This window comes from Lampetra planeri, chromosome 42 (genome assembly GCF_965212315.1).
Source record: "Lampetra planeri chromosome 42, kcLamPlan1.2.h2, whole genome shotgun sequence".
NCBI lineage: Eukaryota > Metazoa > Chordata > Hyperoartia > Petromyzontiformes > Petromyzontidae > Lampetra > Lampetra planeri.
This window is the reverse complement of record NC_136148.1, coordinates 9023315-9040368: the sequence shown is the minus strand read 5'-3', so window position 1 is coordinate 9040368 and position 17054 is coordinate 9023315. Positions and strand designations below refer to the sequence as shown.

The window sequence follows — 17054 nt, the reverse complement described above, 5'->3', positions numbered from 1 at the left end:
GACGAATCGCGCCCACGGCGAGAGGCGTCGCCAGGAGCCGCTCCACGTGCCCCGCGCCCGGCTCCCTCGGCTCCCTCGCCCGGCCCACGATGGAGCAGCAGCAGCAGCGCGCAGCAGCAGCCGACGGTGGCGGTGTCGGCAGCGGGCGCCTCCCCGCCCAGGAGGAGCTCTCGCAGAGGCACAAGCGGGAGAAGAGAGAGCTGCAGGGTAACGAGGCGGTGATGGTGGTGTTGTGGTGATGGTGGTGGCGGTGATTGTGGTGGTGCTGCAGCTTCCCCCGCGAGCCCCGCGCCTTGCCTGCTCGCCGTGCCCGCGAGGCTCCATGGAGCTGGGGTAGGGGGGGGGCTCGTTGAAGGCTTCGAGCGGCACCGCGGTGGTCTTCGCCAACTTGTGTGCAGTCACCTACACGGAGTTGTCCGTGTAGGTTGCCACTCCGTGTAGGTTGCCACTCCGTGTAGGTTGCCACTCCGTGTAGGTTGCCACTCCGTGTAGGTTGCCACTCCGTGTAGGTTGCCACTCCGTGTAGGTGACTGGAGTTGTTGCTACTCCGTGTAGGAGGAGTAGAGCCTTGAGACACGTTCAGACTGTCAAGCACGGCGCCGCGTTGACGCTCACAGTGAACGCAGGACGCGTGGTGTACGCGAGGCGCGGGGCCGATTCTGGAATAACAACAGACGAAGTGTCCCGTCGTTGTGTGGGCAATTAGGGGAAACGTCCCTTGAACAACCGGTCTCGCCATGGGCAGCAACATCGATCATCATTATTATTATACCATACTGTACTTGCTATACTTCCCACGCCATCGACACGCACGACGATGAAACCCGCACGATGATGAACCCGCATGGGGACGCTCTCCTCTAGCAGTGGATTGACGAAAATATTTTCATTTATGTGCCTGCAGCAACACGAGTAATTTATTTGCTATGTATTTTATACATACAGTATGTTTAAGTACATTTTAGCCGCACATCACTTACGTTATATATTTTGACTCAATTCTGTTACGATGACTTAATTTTTATTTGAACATTTTTATTTCCTTTTCTTGGTTCTTTCGGTAAAGTCATGGAGAAGGGAAATAATAAAAAATAAAACATAATAATTATTTTATTCTGTTTTATTTTTATTATTTTATTACTTCCCTTCTACGTGACTTTACCGAAAGAACCAAGACGATGAATCCCTGCAGTCACGAAAGCTTTAAATCGAAATTTATTATTTTATTATTTCCCTTCTACGTGACTTTACCGAAAGAACCAAGTTGAATCCCTGCAGTCACGAAAGCTTTAAATCGAAATGTTATTTCCTTATTCACACATTTGTGCTCAAATGCCAAGCTTACGCTCCCCTAGTTAACGTCCCTTTACAGGCGCTGGAGCAGAGCCGTTCGCTCATCTCATCATCTCTCCGGAGTCGCTAAAATAAGTACCGTTCTACTTTGTGGGAACACAGCAGTTCTCATTATATGGAGAGACTGCCACCAGCCATAAGAATGTGGAATTAATATCATTGGCTGAGGTCCACAGAGACGAGCTGAGAGACACTTTGACCTGACCCCTGTACCAATGGAACCATTGACTATAACAAAACAGTATTAAAACCAATCTCCGTAGATCATTTGCACTGGAGAGACTTTGGAGGATGCAAGATGATGCAGGTGAGGATTTTTGCTGGAGTATCGCCTGGAATGTGCCCAAGCCTGTCAGATCTTGATCGCTACGCAGGGTTGAGCCTCAATAGTGCTTGAATGTATGTTGAACTTCTTTCGCACCGTACGTAGCCAATTGTTAGCGGAGGTGAATGAGTGATCATAATGTATAAAACAGGTGTCATAGGATGCTATATAGCAGTTTCCAGGATATGATGAGTGCATCCTGGGTGATTTGGTCGCAGGAAAGGAAATGTGAGAACATAGTACAGTATGTTATATATTGCTCGGGGAAATCTGGTTGCACCGTTCCTGGCTGTCGAGTAATTTGTTTTTCCACAGGGCGTGTCCAGGCAATGAAGAATGCGGTACCGAAGAACGACAAGAAAAGGCGCAAGCAGCTTGCGGATGAGGTCGCACAGACGGAGGCCGAGCTGGAGGCACGCCACGAACGCGAGAGACTCGTGCTCGCTGGGGAGCGCAGCGAGAGCCAAGCAGCCACGGTAATTAACCGTTGCCAATAGTGCAGCTGTGACCGCACCACTATTTTCTACTGGGCAGTCACGGTGCCGCGATGTTTTTGCTCCACGATGCCGGCAGTTTCTGTAGGAACCGAAAGAAGCGACCCAGCACGTGGAGTGAAATGTAAAATAATCGTGTTGTAAAAGCACGTGGTACAAACCCCCCCAAAACACATCGGAGAACTTTGCAGCACACTTGCAAAGCCCACACATTGATTTACAGATGTGCACTGCACGCGTTTCCCCATTTAGGGCTCCTTGTTCTCTTACCTTGCCTCCATGCCCAGGCTGAAACAAATCAGCATTCCTATCACTCCTGATCTTCTGACTGTGCTGAGTGTGGAGCAGGTGGGGAGCGTGCTGGATGCGCTGGCCAGTGTGGAACTGACTTCGGTTGCAGAAGATGCAGGGAAGACGGAGACGCAGCTGCGTGTGAGCAAGGCCCAGAAGCGACGGGTGAGACGAGTGTGTTGCGATCATAGCCTTCCCACACTCACCTGATAACTTTCAATGTCACCGTTAATGTATGTTATGTATTGTTTACACACGGGCCTCAAAGCACCTCATGCCCAAATAATCATTCTACACTTCCACACCATTCTAATTGAAGTCCTGTTTAAATTATTATTCTTAGACATGGATTTTATTTCCATCAAATTGTTTAATTTGGCTATCCAAATCATGTTATTGTACATGTACATATATGGTTACATTCTTAAGGACATCTCATTATCTCCAGGTGATTTGCTCATTAGTTTCGATGTAGTATCTTTGTTTACCAAAGTTCATGTGCCTGACACCATTGCAATCATTTAAGATTTGGTCCAGCAAGGACTGAATGCTGATGTACCGGCCCTTGTTAGACACTGCCTCACCAACACTTCACCTGGAATGGAACATTTTCCAAACAAGTTGAAGGTACCCCAATGGGTTCTCCCTTATCTCCAGTTGTAGCCAATGTTTTCATGGAAAAATTTGAGACAGATGCCATCCAGGCATCCACTCTACGTCCATCCTTGTGGAAGAGGTACGTAGATGACACGTTCGTCATCTGGCCAAATGGCCTACCAGCTTGGAACCAATTCTTCAACCACATCAATTCCTAACACCCAGCCATCAAATTCACCATGGCGGTGAAAAAGGATGGCAAGTTACCATTCTTGGATGTTTTAATCGAAAAGAGACCAGATGGCTCAATGGGACACTGTCTACATGAAAGCCACCCACACTGATGCCTATCTAAAACCTGACTCCCACCACCATCCAGCCCAGAAGAATTCCCTCATCAAAACTCTACACCATACAGCTCGTTGTATTTCCGACCATCACCACCGAGCCAGTGAACTGGAGCATGTACACCAAGCCCTCAAGATGAATGGATATTCAGACTATACAGTCCATAAAGCTATCAGTCCAACCGTTGGGAAAGAACTATCTGAGGACCCAATCAAAACCATCACCTACATAGCAGGGGTCACCAAAATTTTTTCCAAAATCATGAGCAAACAAGATCCAGGTTCGATTTAACACAGTACATAAAATTCGTGATCTGATCCCATCTGTGAAGAATGTGATTCCTGACATGCAATACCCCGGCGTCTACAAACTAAGCTGTGCCTGCGGCAGTAGTTACATTGGGGAAATTAAGCGACATGTCTCGGACCGTGTTCGTGAACATCAGGGAGATTTGAAACACGGTAGGACCAATACCTCGGCTGTGGCTGATCATTGTTTTAATGCGGTGGGCTCACATGAAATTGATTTCTCCAAGACGAAGGTACTCTGCAAACCCACTGGCTATCAACAAAGATTCGTTCATGAAGCCATCTATATATATAAAATCGCAAATCTGTCTGTCTGTCTGTGTCTGTGTGTCGCCGGACCATACGCAGTTTCATTGGACGGCGGTTGCCCCTGGCAACGGGTAGCGACGCATTCGCTGCGGGGTGGACGCCATTTTTAATTCCCGTTAAAAATATGCGCACGCATTAACACGCGACTCTGAGGTAAATTCATCAAAGTTTCACGTCCTCTTCACTCCCCCCCCACCCCAATGTGTGCAATTACTATTATAGGGTCGGTAGATAATAAAATTATAGCGATTAGACAGTTATTGTAGCGCGGGGGGGGGGGGTAACGGCCCCAGTACCCAGCCTCAGCTGGGTAGGCAATCTAGGCGAGGCCGGAGGCTCTGCACGGTACTAGGCCTCGACACCCCACCCGTGTCAAGCGACGACTTTGTGGTATAAACTCGATATACCCGGCGTTGCCCGGGGGGAAAATACTTTTAAAATCTTCTGAAAACTTTAAAACATTACATACCAATGAAAATACAACTGTGTAATTACTTTTAAACCCGACGTGCCAAGAATCGATTCTCTGAATCGCGCATAGGAATCGAAGGTTGTAGATTCCTTTAGATTCGGACGATTCCCGTTTACTATAAGTTGGTTAAAGTCGATATAAACTGCTACGAACGGCAAATATCCGGCGTTGACCGGGGCAAAAATGTAATTAAAAACTCCTGAAAACATTAAAACATTACATACCAATGAAAGTAAAACTCTGTCATTCAAAATGTAAACCCCCAAAATGCCAGGAATCGATTCTTTGAATCGCACAAAGGACTAATCGAAGGTTGTAAATTACTTTAGGATCGCGCTTCCTGTTTAATATAAGTTGGTTATAGAGTTGATATAAACTGCTACGAATGGGAAATATCCGGCGTTGACTGGGGCAAAAATATAATGGTGAGGGCGGTTGTGAGTGGCGATTGTGAGTGGTGATTAGTGAGTGGTGAGGGGAGGTTGAGTGGTGAGGATGAGTGGTGAGGGAGAGTGGTGAGGGAGAGTGGTGAGGGTGAATGGTGAGGGTGAGTGGTGAGTGGTGAGGGTGAGTGTTGAGGGTGAGTGGTGAGTGGTTATTGGTGAGGGTGTGATTGGTGAGGATGAGTGGTGAGGGAGAGTGGTGAGGGAGAGTGGTGAGGGTGAATGGTGAGGGTGAGTGGTGAGGGTGAGTGTTGAGTGGTGAGTGGTGACAGTGAGTGGTGAGTGGTGAGGATGAGTGGTGAGGGAGAGTGGTGAGGGTGTGATTGGTGAGGATGAGTGGTGAGGGAGAGTGGTGAGGGTGAATGGTGAGGGTGAGTGGTGAGTGGTGAGGGTGAGTGTTGAGGGTGAATGGTGAGCGGTGATTGGTGAGGGTGTGATTGGTGAGGATGAGTGGTGAGGGAGAGTGGTGAGGGAGAGTGGTGAGGGTGAATGGTGAGGGTGAGTGGTGAGGGTGTGTATATATGTAAGGTTATTAAGAAATATCTTTTTCACCCGGGCAACGCCGGGTACTTCTGCTAGTTTAGATATATAGACACAGACACAATTTGAAGCGAGAAGATGGGTACAAACTGAGCAATCATTGGAAGGACGTTATTAACAAGTTTAAGTTATAACTGGCTGTGATGTTTCCATCTTACCTTCCGCTGTTAGCAGTTATTTTCGACTCTCTGATTTTACATTAACAGGTTCACACTAACACAGCCGCCGTTTACATTGACATGCTAATCTCTTACATTGACATGCTAATCTCTTACATTGACATGCTAATCTCTCTCACTTTAACATCACTAGCCCCGCCCACTTCTTTATGACCCTTGGGCTACACCCATTTCAAACCTTTAAAAACAGCCTGCCTCAGCAGCTTTCCCCCTCTTTTTTCTCCTGATGACGATTGCTTGTGTTGCGATCAAAACGTTGTGTTATTTTTATAATTTTTTATTCACTTTATTTTTTTCTTTTGTATTGTATTGATCTATCTACGTGACTTTACCGAATGACCCAAATAATATGAATTCCTGCAGTCACGAAAGCTTTAAGTCAAGATATATGGTTATGTTTGTCAATCCATTGCTGGATATGGGCCTCCCCATGACCATACGGATCATATACAGTGAGGGAAAAAAGTATTTGATCCCCTGCTGATTTGTACGTTTGCCCACTGACAAAGAAATTATCAGTCTATAATTTTCATGGTAGGTTTATTTGAACAGTGAGAGACAGAATAACAACAACAAAATCCAGAAAAATGCATGTCAAAAATGTTATGAATTGATTTGCATTTTAATGAGGGAAATAAGTATTTGACCCCTCTGCAAAACATGACTTAGTACTTGGTGGCAAAACCCTTGTTGGCAATCAGAGGTCAGACGTTGGCCACCAGGTTTGCACACATCTCAGGAGGGATTTTGTCCCACTCCTCTTTGCAGATTTTCTCCAAGTCATTAAGGTTTCGAGGCTGACGTTTGGCAACTCAAACCTTCAGCTCCCTCCACAGATTTTCTATGGGATTAAGGTCTGGAGACTGGCTAGGCCACTCCAGGACCTTAATGTGCTTCTTCTTGAGCCACTCCTTTGTTGTCTTGGCCGTGTGTTTTGGGTCATTGTCATGCTGAAATACCCATCCACGACCCATTTTCAATGCCCTGGCTGAGGGAAGGAGGTTCTCACCCAAGATTTGACGGTACATGGCCCCAACCATCGTCCCTTTGATGCGGTGAAGTCCTGTCCCCTGAGCAGAAAAACACCCCCAAAGCATAATGTTTCCACCTCCATGTTTGATGGTGGGGATGGTGTTCTTGGGGTCATAGGCAGCATTCCTCCTCCTCCAAACACAGCGAGTTGAGTTGATCCAAAGAGCTCCATTTTGGTCTCATCTGATCACAACACTTTCACCCAGTTGTCCTCTGAACCATTCAGATGTTCATTGGCAAACTTTAGACGGGCATGTATATGTGCTTTCTTGAGCAGGGGGACTTTGCGGGCGCTGCAGGATTTCAGTCCTTCACGGCGTAGTGTGTTTCCAACTGTTTTCTTGGTGACTATGGTCCCAGCTGCCTTGAGATCATTGACAAGATCCTCCCGTGTAGTTCTGGGCTGATTCCTCACCGTTGTCATGATCATTGCAACTCCACGAGGTGAGATCTTGCATGGAGCCCCAGGCCGAGGGAGATTGACAGTTCTTTTGTGTTTCTTCCATTTGTGAATAATCGCACCAACTGTTGTCACCTTCTCACCAAGCTGCTTGGCGATGGTCCAGTAGCCCATTCCAGCCTTGTGTAGGTCTACACTCTTGTCCCTGACATCCTTGGAGAGCTCTTTGGTCTTGGCCATGGTGGAGAGTTTGGAATCTGATTGATTGATTGCTTCTGTGAACAGGTGTTTTTTATACAGGTAAGCTGAGATTAGGAGCACTCCCTTTAATAGTGTGTTCCTAATCTCAACTCGTAACCTGTATAAAAGATACCTGGGAGCCAAAAATCTTTCTGATTGAGAGGGGGTCAAATACTTATTTCCCTCATTAAAATGCAAATCAATTTATAACATTTTTGACATGCGTTTTTCTGGATTTTGTTGTTGTTATTCTGTCTCTCACTGTTCAAATAAACCTACCATTAAAATTATAGACTGATCATTTCTTTGTCAGTGGGCAAACGTACAAAATCAGTAGGGGATCAAATACTTTTTTCCCTCACTGTATATGGTCATGTTTGTCAATCCATTGCTGGATATGGGCCTCCCCATGCCATACGGATCATGTAGGTTATTTGACCATACTTCCTTGGTCAGTGTAGGTTGGCATAGGTGGGCAGCGTTCACAAACACTTTGGAACACAGGACAATACAACAATGGATGATGCAGTGCTGCACTGCCCTCTCGTAACAACCTAGCCCCACAGCAGACTACAATACCTGCCTGTGGTTACTCATTCAAGCAGTATCCTGGCTCAACCCTGCTTAAGAGTTTGGACGCATGCTGGGTGATTTGGTCATAATGTGATCAGACAAATAATTTTGCATTCAGGACTCTCGCAAGCAGCGGTGCATCACCCTGTGTTAGGGAATGGCCTGAGATGATAACACCACAGAATCACCTCTGAAATGTCTTCAATAGGCCTCTCATCCACACGAGATGACACACTCGCATGCCCTGTAAAGAGTGTTAAATGCCCAGCGTAATTTCCTCGTCAGAGGCGTGTATTAATCGTTTTGCCTTGAATAGTAGCCATGCTTCCAGGTGTTTCATTAATGTTTGCACCGTGTTATATCTGGGTGGATGGTGCTCTGATTAGAACATGCAAATCAGTCTTGATCAGGGCCCGAAGAGTCAATGTATTTTACAAAAGCACTGCGGGTAGGTTATTATGGCTGATGCCATCGCTTCTTTCGTGTCCCTGCCGCCCCCCGCTCAGGACAAGAAGGCTGCGAGCGAGAGGGAGCGCGAGGCTCGTATCGCGACGGCCGAGTTGAACGAGCTGACTCACGGCGCGCGTCACCTCGAGGGCCGCCGTGTGGCCGACTTGCTGGCCGCCCGTGGCCTGCACGCCCGGCCCGTGCCGCCCGATGGCCACTGCATGTACGCGGCCGTGCGGCACCAGCTGGAGGCACGGGCGGGCCCCGCGCTGTCCGTCGCCGAGTTGAGGGCGTGTGCCGCGAGCTACATACGGCAGCACCGCGACGAATTTGCACCATTCCTCACTCAGGCTGGCACGGGCGAGGCGTACACAGATGGTACGTGTGTTCGTGTGTCTGTCGAGCGGCATTATATATTCATAAGGTGCGTCATGCTTTGCGGAAGCTACCTGGTCTTTCATTCCACACAAAGCTCCGGGTCTTCTCGGCCAAAGTTTTGCCCTGGATTGTATGAGGAGCTCACAACTCCTTGAAAAATCTAGACACAATCCCATCCGTGAGGTCCTCTGGCAAGCAAGGCTGCGCTGGCTGGGTCATGTAGCCCGCATGCCCAGCCACCGCATGCCTAAACAGCTTCTGTTTGGCCGGATATATGGGGTTAAACGGGCACGGCACGGGCTGATATGAGACAGAAGGATGTGGAGCTGGTATCAGCAGTGTCAAGAGTGGCTTCTGTCAAGGAGATTCATAAAGGTGACTGCTGGGGAGTTGGAGGCAGTCACCCTCCAGCAACAATGGAGGGCAGAGGAGCGACGCTCGCAACAACGAGCAGAGTGCCAGGCGGCTAAAATGGAGAGTTCACAGAGTGGGAAACACAGTTGGTGCATCTGCGAGTCATCTCATTCACTCAACCCATGGCACCTGGGTCTGCTCCGTGACCTTCTGCCAGCGGGCCTTCAACTCTTCACGTGGCCTCAAAGTCCAACTAACATGGCACAAGCGCCATAGTGACATCACCACCCGGTCGTATTTAATGAGTGATAATAGAGATGTCGCGTGTAATTATGTGTATCCTGAGTGGAGGCGAGTGCATGACGTGTGATGTCGCGAGATGACATCGCATGTCATGATGTTATCCTGGGGGCATACATGGCATCTGATTTCATCGCATTGGCTCAGAAGGGTTTCCATTGCTGATTGTTGTTTTGTCACCAAGTCTTGGTAACCCTTCGAACAGTAAGTTTCTTATAACAACAACATTTACTGGACATCTGTGCTCATCAGATTCCTCCAGTATAAATAAATATGATTTACACTCACGTTTCATTTATACCAGATGGTTATGTACGTTGTTATCGTGACCCAATGCTACATGTTAAAGGCACGCAGATAGACCAAAATCAGGAGCTAATGTATGACTGCTTTCAACCGTAGTTGTAAAGGGCATAAAAATGTAATTTTATATATTAAATTATTTCCTACACATCTAATGATGGTCAGATCTCACTTGCAAAATGTTTTAAATGTGCTGATTTAGCCTAGGCGATTTAAGGTGAATTTTTTGTCTGAGCAATGAGCCATCGTCACTGCGGTCCTGGCTTCTAATAGATAGAAACTATTTCAGTTTAAACTGGATTCTTTTGAGATTCAATGACTGAAAAAAATTCCCATAGATACCGATGGAACATTTAATTTATCGTGGTGTAGCTCCGAGGCTTATATTTGAACAGGAATAGAAAAAAAAGATGTGGTCTTGTTGTGCAAACTGTGAGACATTTTAAAGTAATGCGTTTGTTTCACCAGGACATATGGCTTTGTTATCCAGTGGGATCTGTCTCCAGCTGTACGGTGGAAGTCTGGTGAAAAACTATCCCAACCATTATTTTTAAGAGCTGAATTTAATAGAATATCCTCTCTCCTGGGAAAATATGTAAAGTAACGACAAGATAATTTGCATGGGTGTTTTAGCATTCAAGCATAGACGATTACCATATTCGCCATGCTTGAATGCATTCTGTAGTTTAGCATGGCTGCGCTGAACTGCAAGGCTTAAACACAATGACTACTGTGCATAACACCCTCGGCAATCTCGCTGTCATTGCATTTGTCGCAGAGGAGTTTGACAAATACTGCGATGAGGTGGAGAAGACTGCAGCATGGGGAGGCCAACTGGAGGTAAGAGGCCGCGACACACACCACGTGTGTGTGTGACACACACACCACGTGCGTGTGTGTGTGTGCTGGGGTATGTATGGACAAAGGCGGCCGGGCGTGGTGCTGGCCACCCACCCTCTCGTGTGCTGTGCTGGCCTTCATAGGTACTCGCTAACAGCACTTGCCCCAATAGTCTGTTACAGACTTTCAGGGGGAACTTTGTCTTTGTTTATATGGACATATCTGAGTGTGTGGGTATGTGATGGTATGTGTGTTTGGTTTTACTGCGCTAAACCTAACATTTTTGGGCAAGCCTGCATGGCTGCTCACTAATAGCTCACTAATAGCTCCTTGGTCTGACAATACAAGCGACTAAGAGGGGAGTTTTGTATTTATGGGACCATAAAGTGCGGTTCCTTCAACGATTGAGCCATTATATGCGGGTGCAGGAGTGATGATGTTCCACTTGTGTGTATGTGGTGCTGCACAACCAGCTAAGGGCCCTGTCTCATGCATTGGAGACGCCCCTGGAGGTGGTGCAGGCGAGCGCTCCTCCCATCACCATCGGGGACGAGTACCACGTTCCGCCCATCACACTCATGTAGGCTCACACCGACAGCACCCACGTGGCCAGCGCTACCCACACAATAGAACTGAATAATGTGGACATGTTGTCATTTAGACCATTAACTCAAAGAGTTCAGAAGATGTGGCCATCCCAACAGGCAGCAGCGCTGAGAGCTTTTGTACATACACAGCACACCTTTGTGTGTTGTTAAATTCCTTTACTCTAAGCTGCATTGATGTTTCTGTTGCAATGGGTTTTCTCATCATTTGCATATTTACAAATGAAGCAATGACCCTTGCCAACATGAGCCGATGCTGCCGCTGTCACCCCCCCCACTCCACAGCTACATGCGCCACGCCTACGGCCTGGGGGAGCACTACGACTCTGTGGAACCCATCCCCGAGGGGGGCGGCGCAGAGGGAGGAGGAGAGGACGGAGAGAGCGGTCGCTGAGAACCTCCCCGGCAGGGGAGAGCCAGCGCCGCCAAACTCCTGGTTTGGAATTCCAAGCGGCCACTACGATTTACATCCTGCAAGTGTGTCGTGATGTTCGTTGTCTGCTTAGCTCGGTCACCAGTGAATGCACGAGAACGGGCGTTGTAAAAACTTGCTTTGGCATGGAATTCAGACGCGTTTAGCTCCAAAAGGCGTACGCGTCAAATGGGCATAGCATGAAACACCCACGCATTTGCACAGCTAAAGACAGAGGTGTGGTGGTTGTGGAAAATAGACTATTGGAGAATTTCAACCGGAATGTTGTCAATTGAGTTGTTCAGATTGTAATGTGTGACTCTTAACAGTTGTGGGGATAACATGTTTTGCTTTGCCTAGTTGGCAAAAGGCAAGATTGAAAATGTAAAATAAATGCGATACCAGGATGTATTCTTGTAAAATTGCACTGGATCGCTCTCGCGAAAAATATTGCGGTAAATTTGCACAGTGCATTCTGGGTTGAGCAGCATTGTTAAGGGTAGCAAAAATCAGGATTTGAGCAGTTCATGGGAGGCAAACGGCTTCAGTATTACACGGTGGCATTCCTGCAGAGACTACCTGTGCTGCTGATAATGTAGTCCAGTGTTCTTCACAAATTTTCAGAGGGTGGGGGGAAATGTTGCCGATAAGACATCAGTGTGAGCACCGACCGTCACACATTTCCAACTATTGGGGGTTTGACAGCACGATGATTGATGGGGGGTGTTTTCACAATTGTGTATTGTCGGGGGTCGCACGTCAGGGGCCGCACTTAAGGCCACCAGGGGCCACCAGGGGCCACCAGCGGCCCACAGGCCTTGTAATGAGGACCACTGATGTATCAGAATATTTATTTATACTGGAGCAATCCAATGAGCTATACAACTATTTTTCACAGATGTCCAATAGTCACAGATGTCCAGATGTAGTTGGTGGATGCAGCCATTGTTGTTCTCGGTTGATAATGTTGCTTGCATGGGGAAGAGCTCCCATCGTGGGTGGTAGGGGCATCGTAAAGCCTGCGCTAATCATCGTAGAGCCTTCCTCAATTTAACCGCTGAACTTCTCCCTTCACTATTTTTAGAACAATTCGTTGTTTACAATCTGCACTTTGTCACGTCCCCATAAGTTAAAATTAAATATTTAGCAATTTCTTAGAATTTTGTGTTTACAATCGTTATGTATTCATTGGGTCTTTCAGTAAAGCCACGTAGATCGAAAATTTTTCAAAAATATCACGACGTTTCGATCGCAACACAAGCAATCGTCATCAGGTGATGACGATTGCTTGTGTTGCGATCGTGGCTTTACCGAAAGACCCAATTAATATGAATTCCTGCAGTCACGAAAGCTTAAAGTCATAATTTAATTGCGACTTTCTTAACTACCAGGTGGTTCCCGTGGCATATCCATTCTTAAAATCGTCTCGGCATTAAAGTGACTCCCAAGAATCCCAAGGCTGCCATACTTCTGGCTCTCCAAGCCTCTGGCTTTAAAACTGAACCCTTTAAGTCCTGAAGGGGACTTGGTCTGACTCTCCCCTGCTATATATGTATATGTGGGTCCGATGCAAACGGCTTACTCGTTTATATGTAAAATGTAAACGTGACACCAACGTGGAATTTAAACAGTCACATGGAAACATCTGCTGTACATGCATCGGTATGTCACAACATCACACCTGCCATTCCAGTGACAGGCGCAGCTCAGAATCAGAATCTTTTTTTAGACTGGAGGAATCTCTATATTTTAAGCAATTTATTTGCCGAATGCCATAACTCAGGGGTCCCCAACCCCCGGGCCGTGGACCGGTACCGCTCCGTGGCCTGTTAGGAACCGGGCCGCACAGCAGGAGGTGAGAGCGGTGAGTCCGCGTGGGGCCCGCCCCCATTATTTTATTATTTACCACTTCCGTCCGCGCCTCTTTCCCGCACTGCGTACTCGTCTCAGTCACAGTTTTGGTTCGCCCACAAGCTCTAACCCCTAGCCACAATGAGTAATAAACAAACATCGCCGGAGAACTTCTTTGAAAAGGGGGAAAGACCCAGTGATGACCCCCCCCCGGGTCCATGAAAAAATTGTCTTCCACGAAACTGGTTCCTGGTACCAAAAAGTTTGGGGACCGCTGCCATGACTAACACTTAACATGCACTTCCTCAGTGGCCCAGTGCTCTTACTGTACTGGCACTGCCTTGTGAGAGTATATTTATCTGTTGAAACCGTTGATATTGGCACATGTTTCTAATTACTCAATTGGAATCTACATAGCAATCATTATCCCTTACTGCGACAACTTGGCAGGATCTTGATTCGAAAGAGTCACGAGACTCGGGGGCCTTCTTGGATCTTCAAGCATAATAATAACGTTTAAAAAATAATCTCTGAACATCAGAAAGTGAATGGACACAACCAAACAAAGGTGTCCTATCGGCCGATATCTCCACGCATAGCTCTCAACTCGTGACACATCGGAACTGAAAGATATCCCGTCACAAACCAACTTTTGATAGTTTTTACCCAAATAGATATTTTTTTCATGTGGTAAGTCGAAAGATAGCGCGCCGTGTGTATTCCAAGCATACGCACGCATCCCATGCAGCCTTTGAAAACCCGCATCCTTTATCGGCTTGATCTCTGTGTAGCTGCACTTGACTGGTATGTGACGGCCTCTTTGTTCTTTTGTCCTGCAAAGAAATACAGCGCTCACGTGGGTGTGCTGGGGCATGTCCAACTGACTGCACTGAGATCAAGGCGATCTATCTGTGTCCCAGGGCGCTGCTGCCCATGTAAGATCCCTCAGTGAGCATTGCTCAGAACCTCGGTGAGCATTGCTCAGAACCTCGGTGAGCATTGCTCAGAACCTCGGTGAGCATTGCTCAGAACCTGGGTTCAAACCCCGACGCCCAACAGAAAGCGTAAACTACTACTCACGTTTGGTAGTCTTGGTTCCGTCACCTGTGGATGTTTTTTTTTTATATCCGTGCCCCATGATTGGCTTCTGCTTCTTTACAACAGGACACTCCATAATAAATGTGTCGTGAAACCCACCACCACCCGACACAGGCAATTAGTAAGGTAATTACCGGCAAAACGTCACAGTACTCGAATTGCAAATGTTCTGGGTTTACTCTCCAACACACCGGTGTGCCGAACTATTAATGAACTGGCATGTTTTGTTTACGTGACAAATCTTACTAATTAGCTGTATCGGGTGGTGACGGGTTCAACAACACATTTATATTCACGCGATCTAACCCAAAAAATATCTGGATTATATTGGTTGAGAAAGCCTACTACGTGTTAAACAGGACACTGGCAACTTTGGCAATGATGAAATCAGATGACTGCTGCTCAACATAGAACACTCATCTCTCATCAAAGTCCCTGGATGTTGGAGTTTATGGTCTGTGTCAAAAAGTTATCTTGATCTCTCTTGAATGTAGATGTTGCCCTGTGTTTCTGTATGAAATGTGGTTCGCTGAAACAGTAATCAAACTTGTTTGGTTTGTACTTTATTTTGTCTCGTCCACCTCTTGTGTCTATGTATACCCCTCTGAGTCTATACACACACGCACATCTTGAGATTCTATAGACACAACGGAGTGGAGCACTGTGTGTGATCGTGGAGGGTTTAGTCTCTTGAAGTAAGGAACTGCCGTAGAAGTTAGTCGACCCAAAAGGGAGCACCCATCAGAGTCTGAGTTGACAATTTTTCATGTATGTAAAGGTTGTTTTAAAAAGATGGACCCAATTTGAAATCGCTATATCTCTGCAACCACGAACCGCCCATGAATACAACTCCCTACCACTTGAAAGGGCGGGGCATAGAGAGGGCGGGGCATAGAGAGGGCGGGGCATAGAGAGGGCGGGGCATAGAGAGGGCGGGGCATAGAGAGGGCGGGGCATAGAATTTCAAATGATTACCACGAGATGCCTCTCCCAGCGCACAAACAGCCCCTAGCCTCAGTAATTCGCAAGACGGTGACCCTGCAACACAAGGGGCGTTATGCGTTCTGCAGTTCAGCAAGACTGAATCCGTAATTGCGGTGTAGCGTGCATTTCAATGACGTTTTGGCATTGATCCGCCAATGTCAAAGAGCATTCATCGTTGGTACCGACAATTTGAGGAAACAGGCTGTGTATGTGAGCACAGGGCGACCACGCATCTCAGAGGAAAACGTGAGAAGAGAGGCGTTTGGGACGAATTCAACTATAGTCTCGATGTTGTCCATACAGCAGGTGGAGGGCACATAGAGCATTTATAAAATGGTTAGTAAAACTTGATAACTCATTAAACCGTTTGTAACTTTTTGTGTAACTGTAACATATTGCCATCGTGAAATATACTGCTTTGAAATATTTGAAACACCCTGTATTTTGAACTTCTTTCGCACCGTACGTAGTCAACGTCCGAATCGGCCACTCTCTCCTCGGGATGACTCGTGATTATTTCCCAAACACAGGTAATTATTTAATTTGGGGTGGTGATAAAGCCTCGCGGTAGTGTGTTCCCGCTTCTTTACAGAGGTTCACCGTTCGAATCCAGCGGCCACCCTGCTTTAATACTGCGGGTCTAGTAGCCAGACCAACGCACACAGTCCGCTTCACAGTGGACGTTAAAGGTGCTGTGATGTCCTTCGAGTGAGTAGTCCGATCTGTGCCTGGTGTCACGGTCCAAATTTTCTTTTTAATTTCCTGCAAATTACTAAATTAGAATATACAAAGCAGCCGTCACCCACGACTGCGAGACCTCGAAAGAACCCTCCTGAAGGAGAAGTCACGAGACTCGGTGATATTTTCCTGGATAAACAAGCGTAGTAGTAGTAATAATCATCAGAATCGTGTAAACATCTAGTCAACCCCTGGGATGTGGTGCGCGCGCTTTTGATTGTTGGCCGGGGCCCTGCCATGCTGCCGCTGCTATTAAGCCGCATGAATAATTACATTAAATAATACAAATACAGCGCGAGTAAGATGCCAAAACTAACCAATATTGATTTCTATTTGTGAAACTGAATGATATTCGAAGCTTGAATAAACACTATTCTTGCAATATTTAATAAACAAGGGCTGTGAAGTGTTTATTTAGACATGGACATTTGCTCTACGCGTATTCTGACGCTGCCGACTTTTCTCTCGCCGCAAGTCACGTTCCCCATGTTGACTGCAATACGAGATCCGGCTCTTACAATCCAAATCACTGTTTAGTTGTTTTGGGTAAGAATTTCCAAAACAGCTCCGCTCCCACCCCCACTTCCCTACCACACAGTCGTCGGGTTTCACCGCGCTCAGCCCAGCTCGCAACCTGCAAGGATACAATTTTAAATTCTCCAGGGTTGATAAAATCAGTACAGCTACCTCTAGGTTTGTGTTCTTGAAAAACGGCGCGTACCTCAAAATTGTGTAAATAAAAAAAATTCCTGTAAGAAATCAAGGAAATGGTTGGTGTTAGTGAGAGTATGCTGTCGAACTTCATTCTTACGTCCACATCTTTCACTGGTTACGATACAT

The 17054-nt window shown here is 46.9% G+C and overlaps 1 protein-coding gene across 1 annotated transcript; it reads left to right on the top strand.

Annotated features, from left to right (window-relative positions):
- Window positions 1–8: 8 nt before the first annotated feature.
- On the top strand, window positions 9–11878 carry LOC144732383 (deubiquitinase OTUD6B-like). Its single transcript, XM_078613887.1, has 7 exons — window positions 9–207; window positions 1994–2154; window positions 2521–2628; window positions 8411–8729; window positions 10465–10526; window positions 11000–11106; window positions 11417–11878. The coding sequence occupies exons 1-7, from the start codon at window positions 90–92 to the stop codon at window positions 11523–11525; spliced, it is 984 nt and encodes a 327-aa protein (XP_078470013.1). The 5' UTR covers window positions 9–89; the 3' UTR covers window positions 11526–11878.
- The last annotated feature ends 5176 nt before the right edge of the window (window positions 11879–17054 follow it).

Bases quoted from the DNA above. Each gene is read 5' to 3' on its own strand.
- LOC144732383 (XM_078613887.1), top strand. From the start codon at position 90: ATGGAGCAGCAGCAGCAGCGCGCAGCAGCAGCCGACGGTGGCGGTGTC. The intron at 208-1,993 runs GTAACGAGGCGG...GTTTTTCCACAG, and splicing joins GGAGAAGAGAGAGCTGCAGG to GGCGTGTCCAGGCAATGAAG. The intron at 2,155-2,520 runs GTAATTAACCGT...AGTGTGGAGCAG, and splicing joins GCGAGAGCCAAGCAGCCACG to GTGGGGAGCGTGCTGGATGC.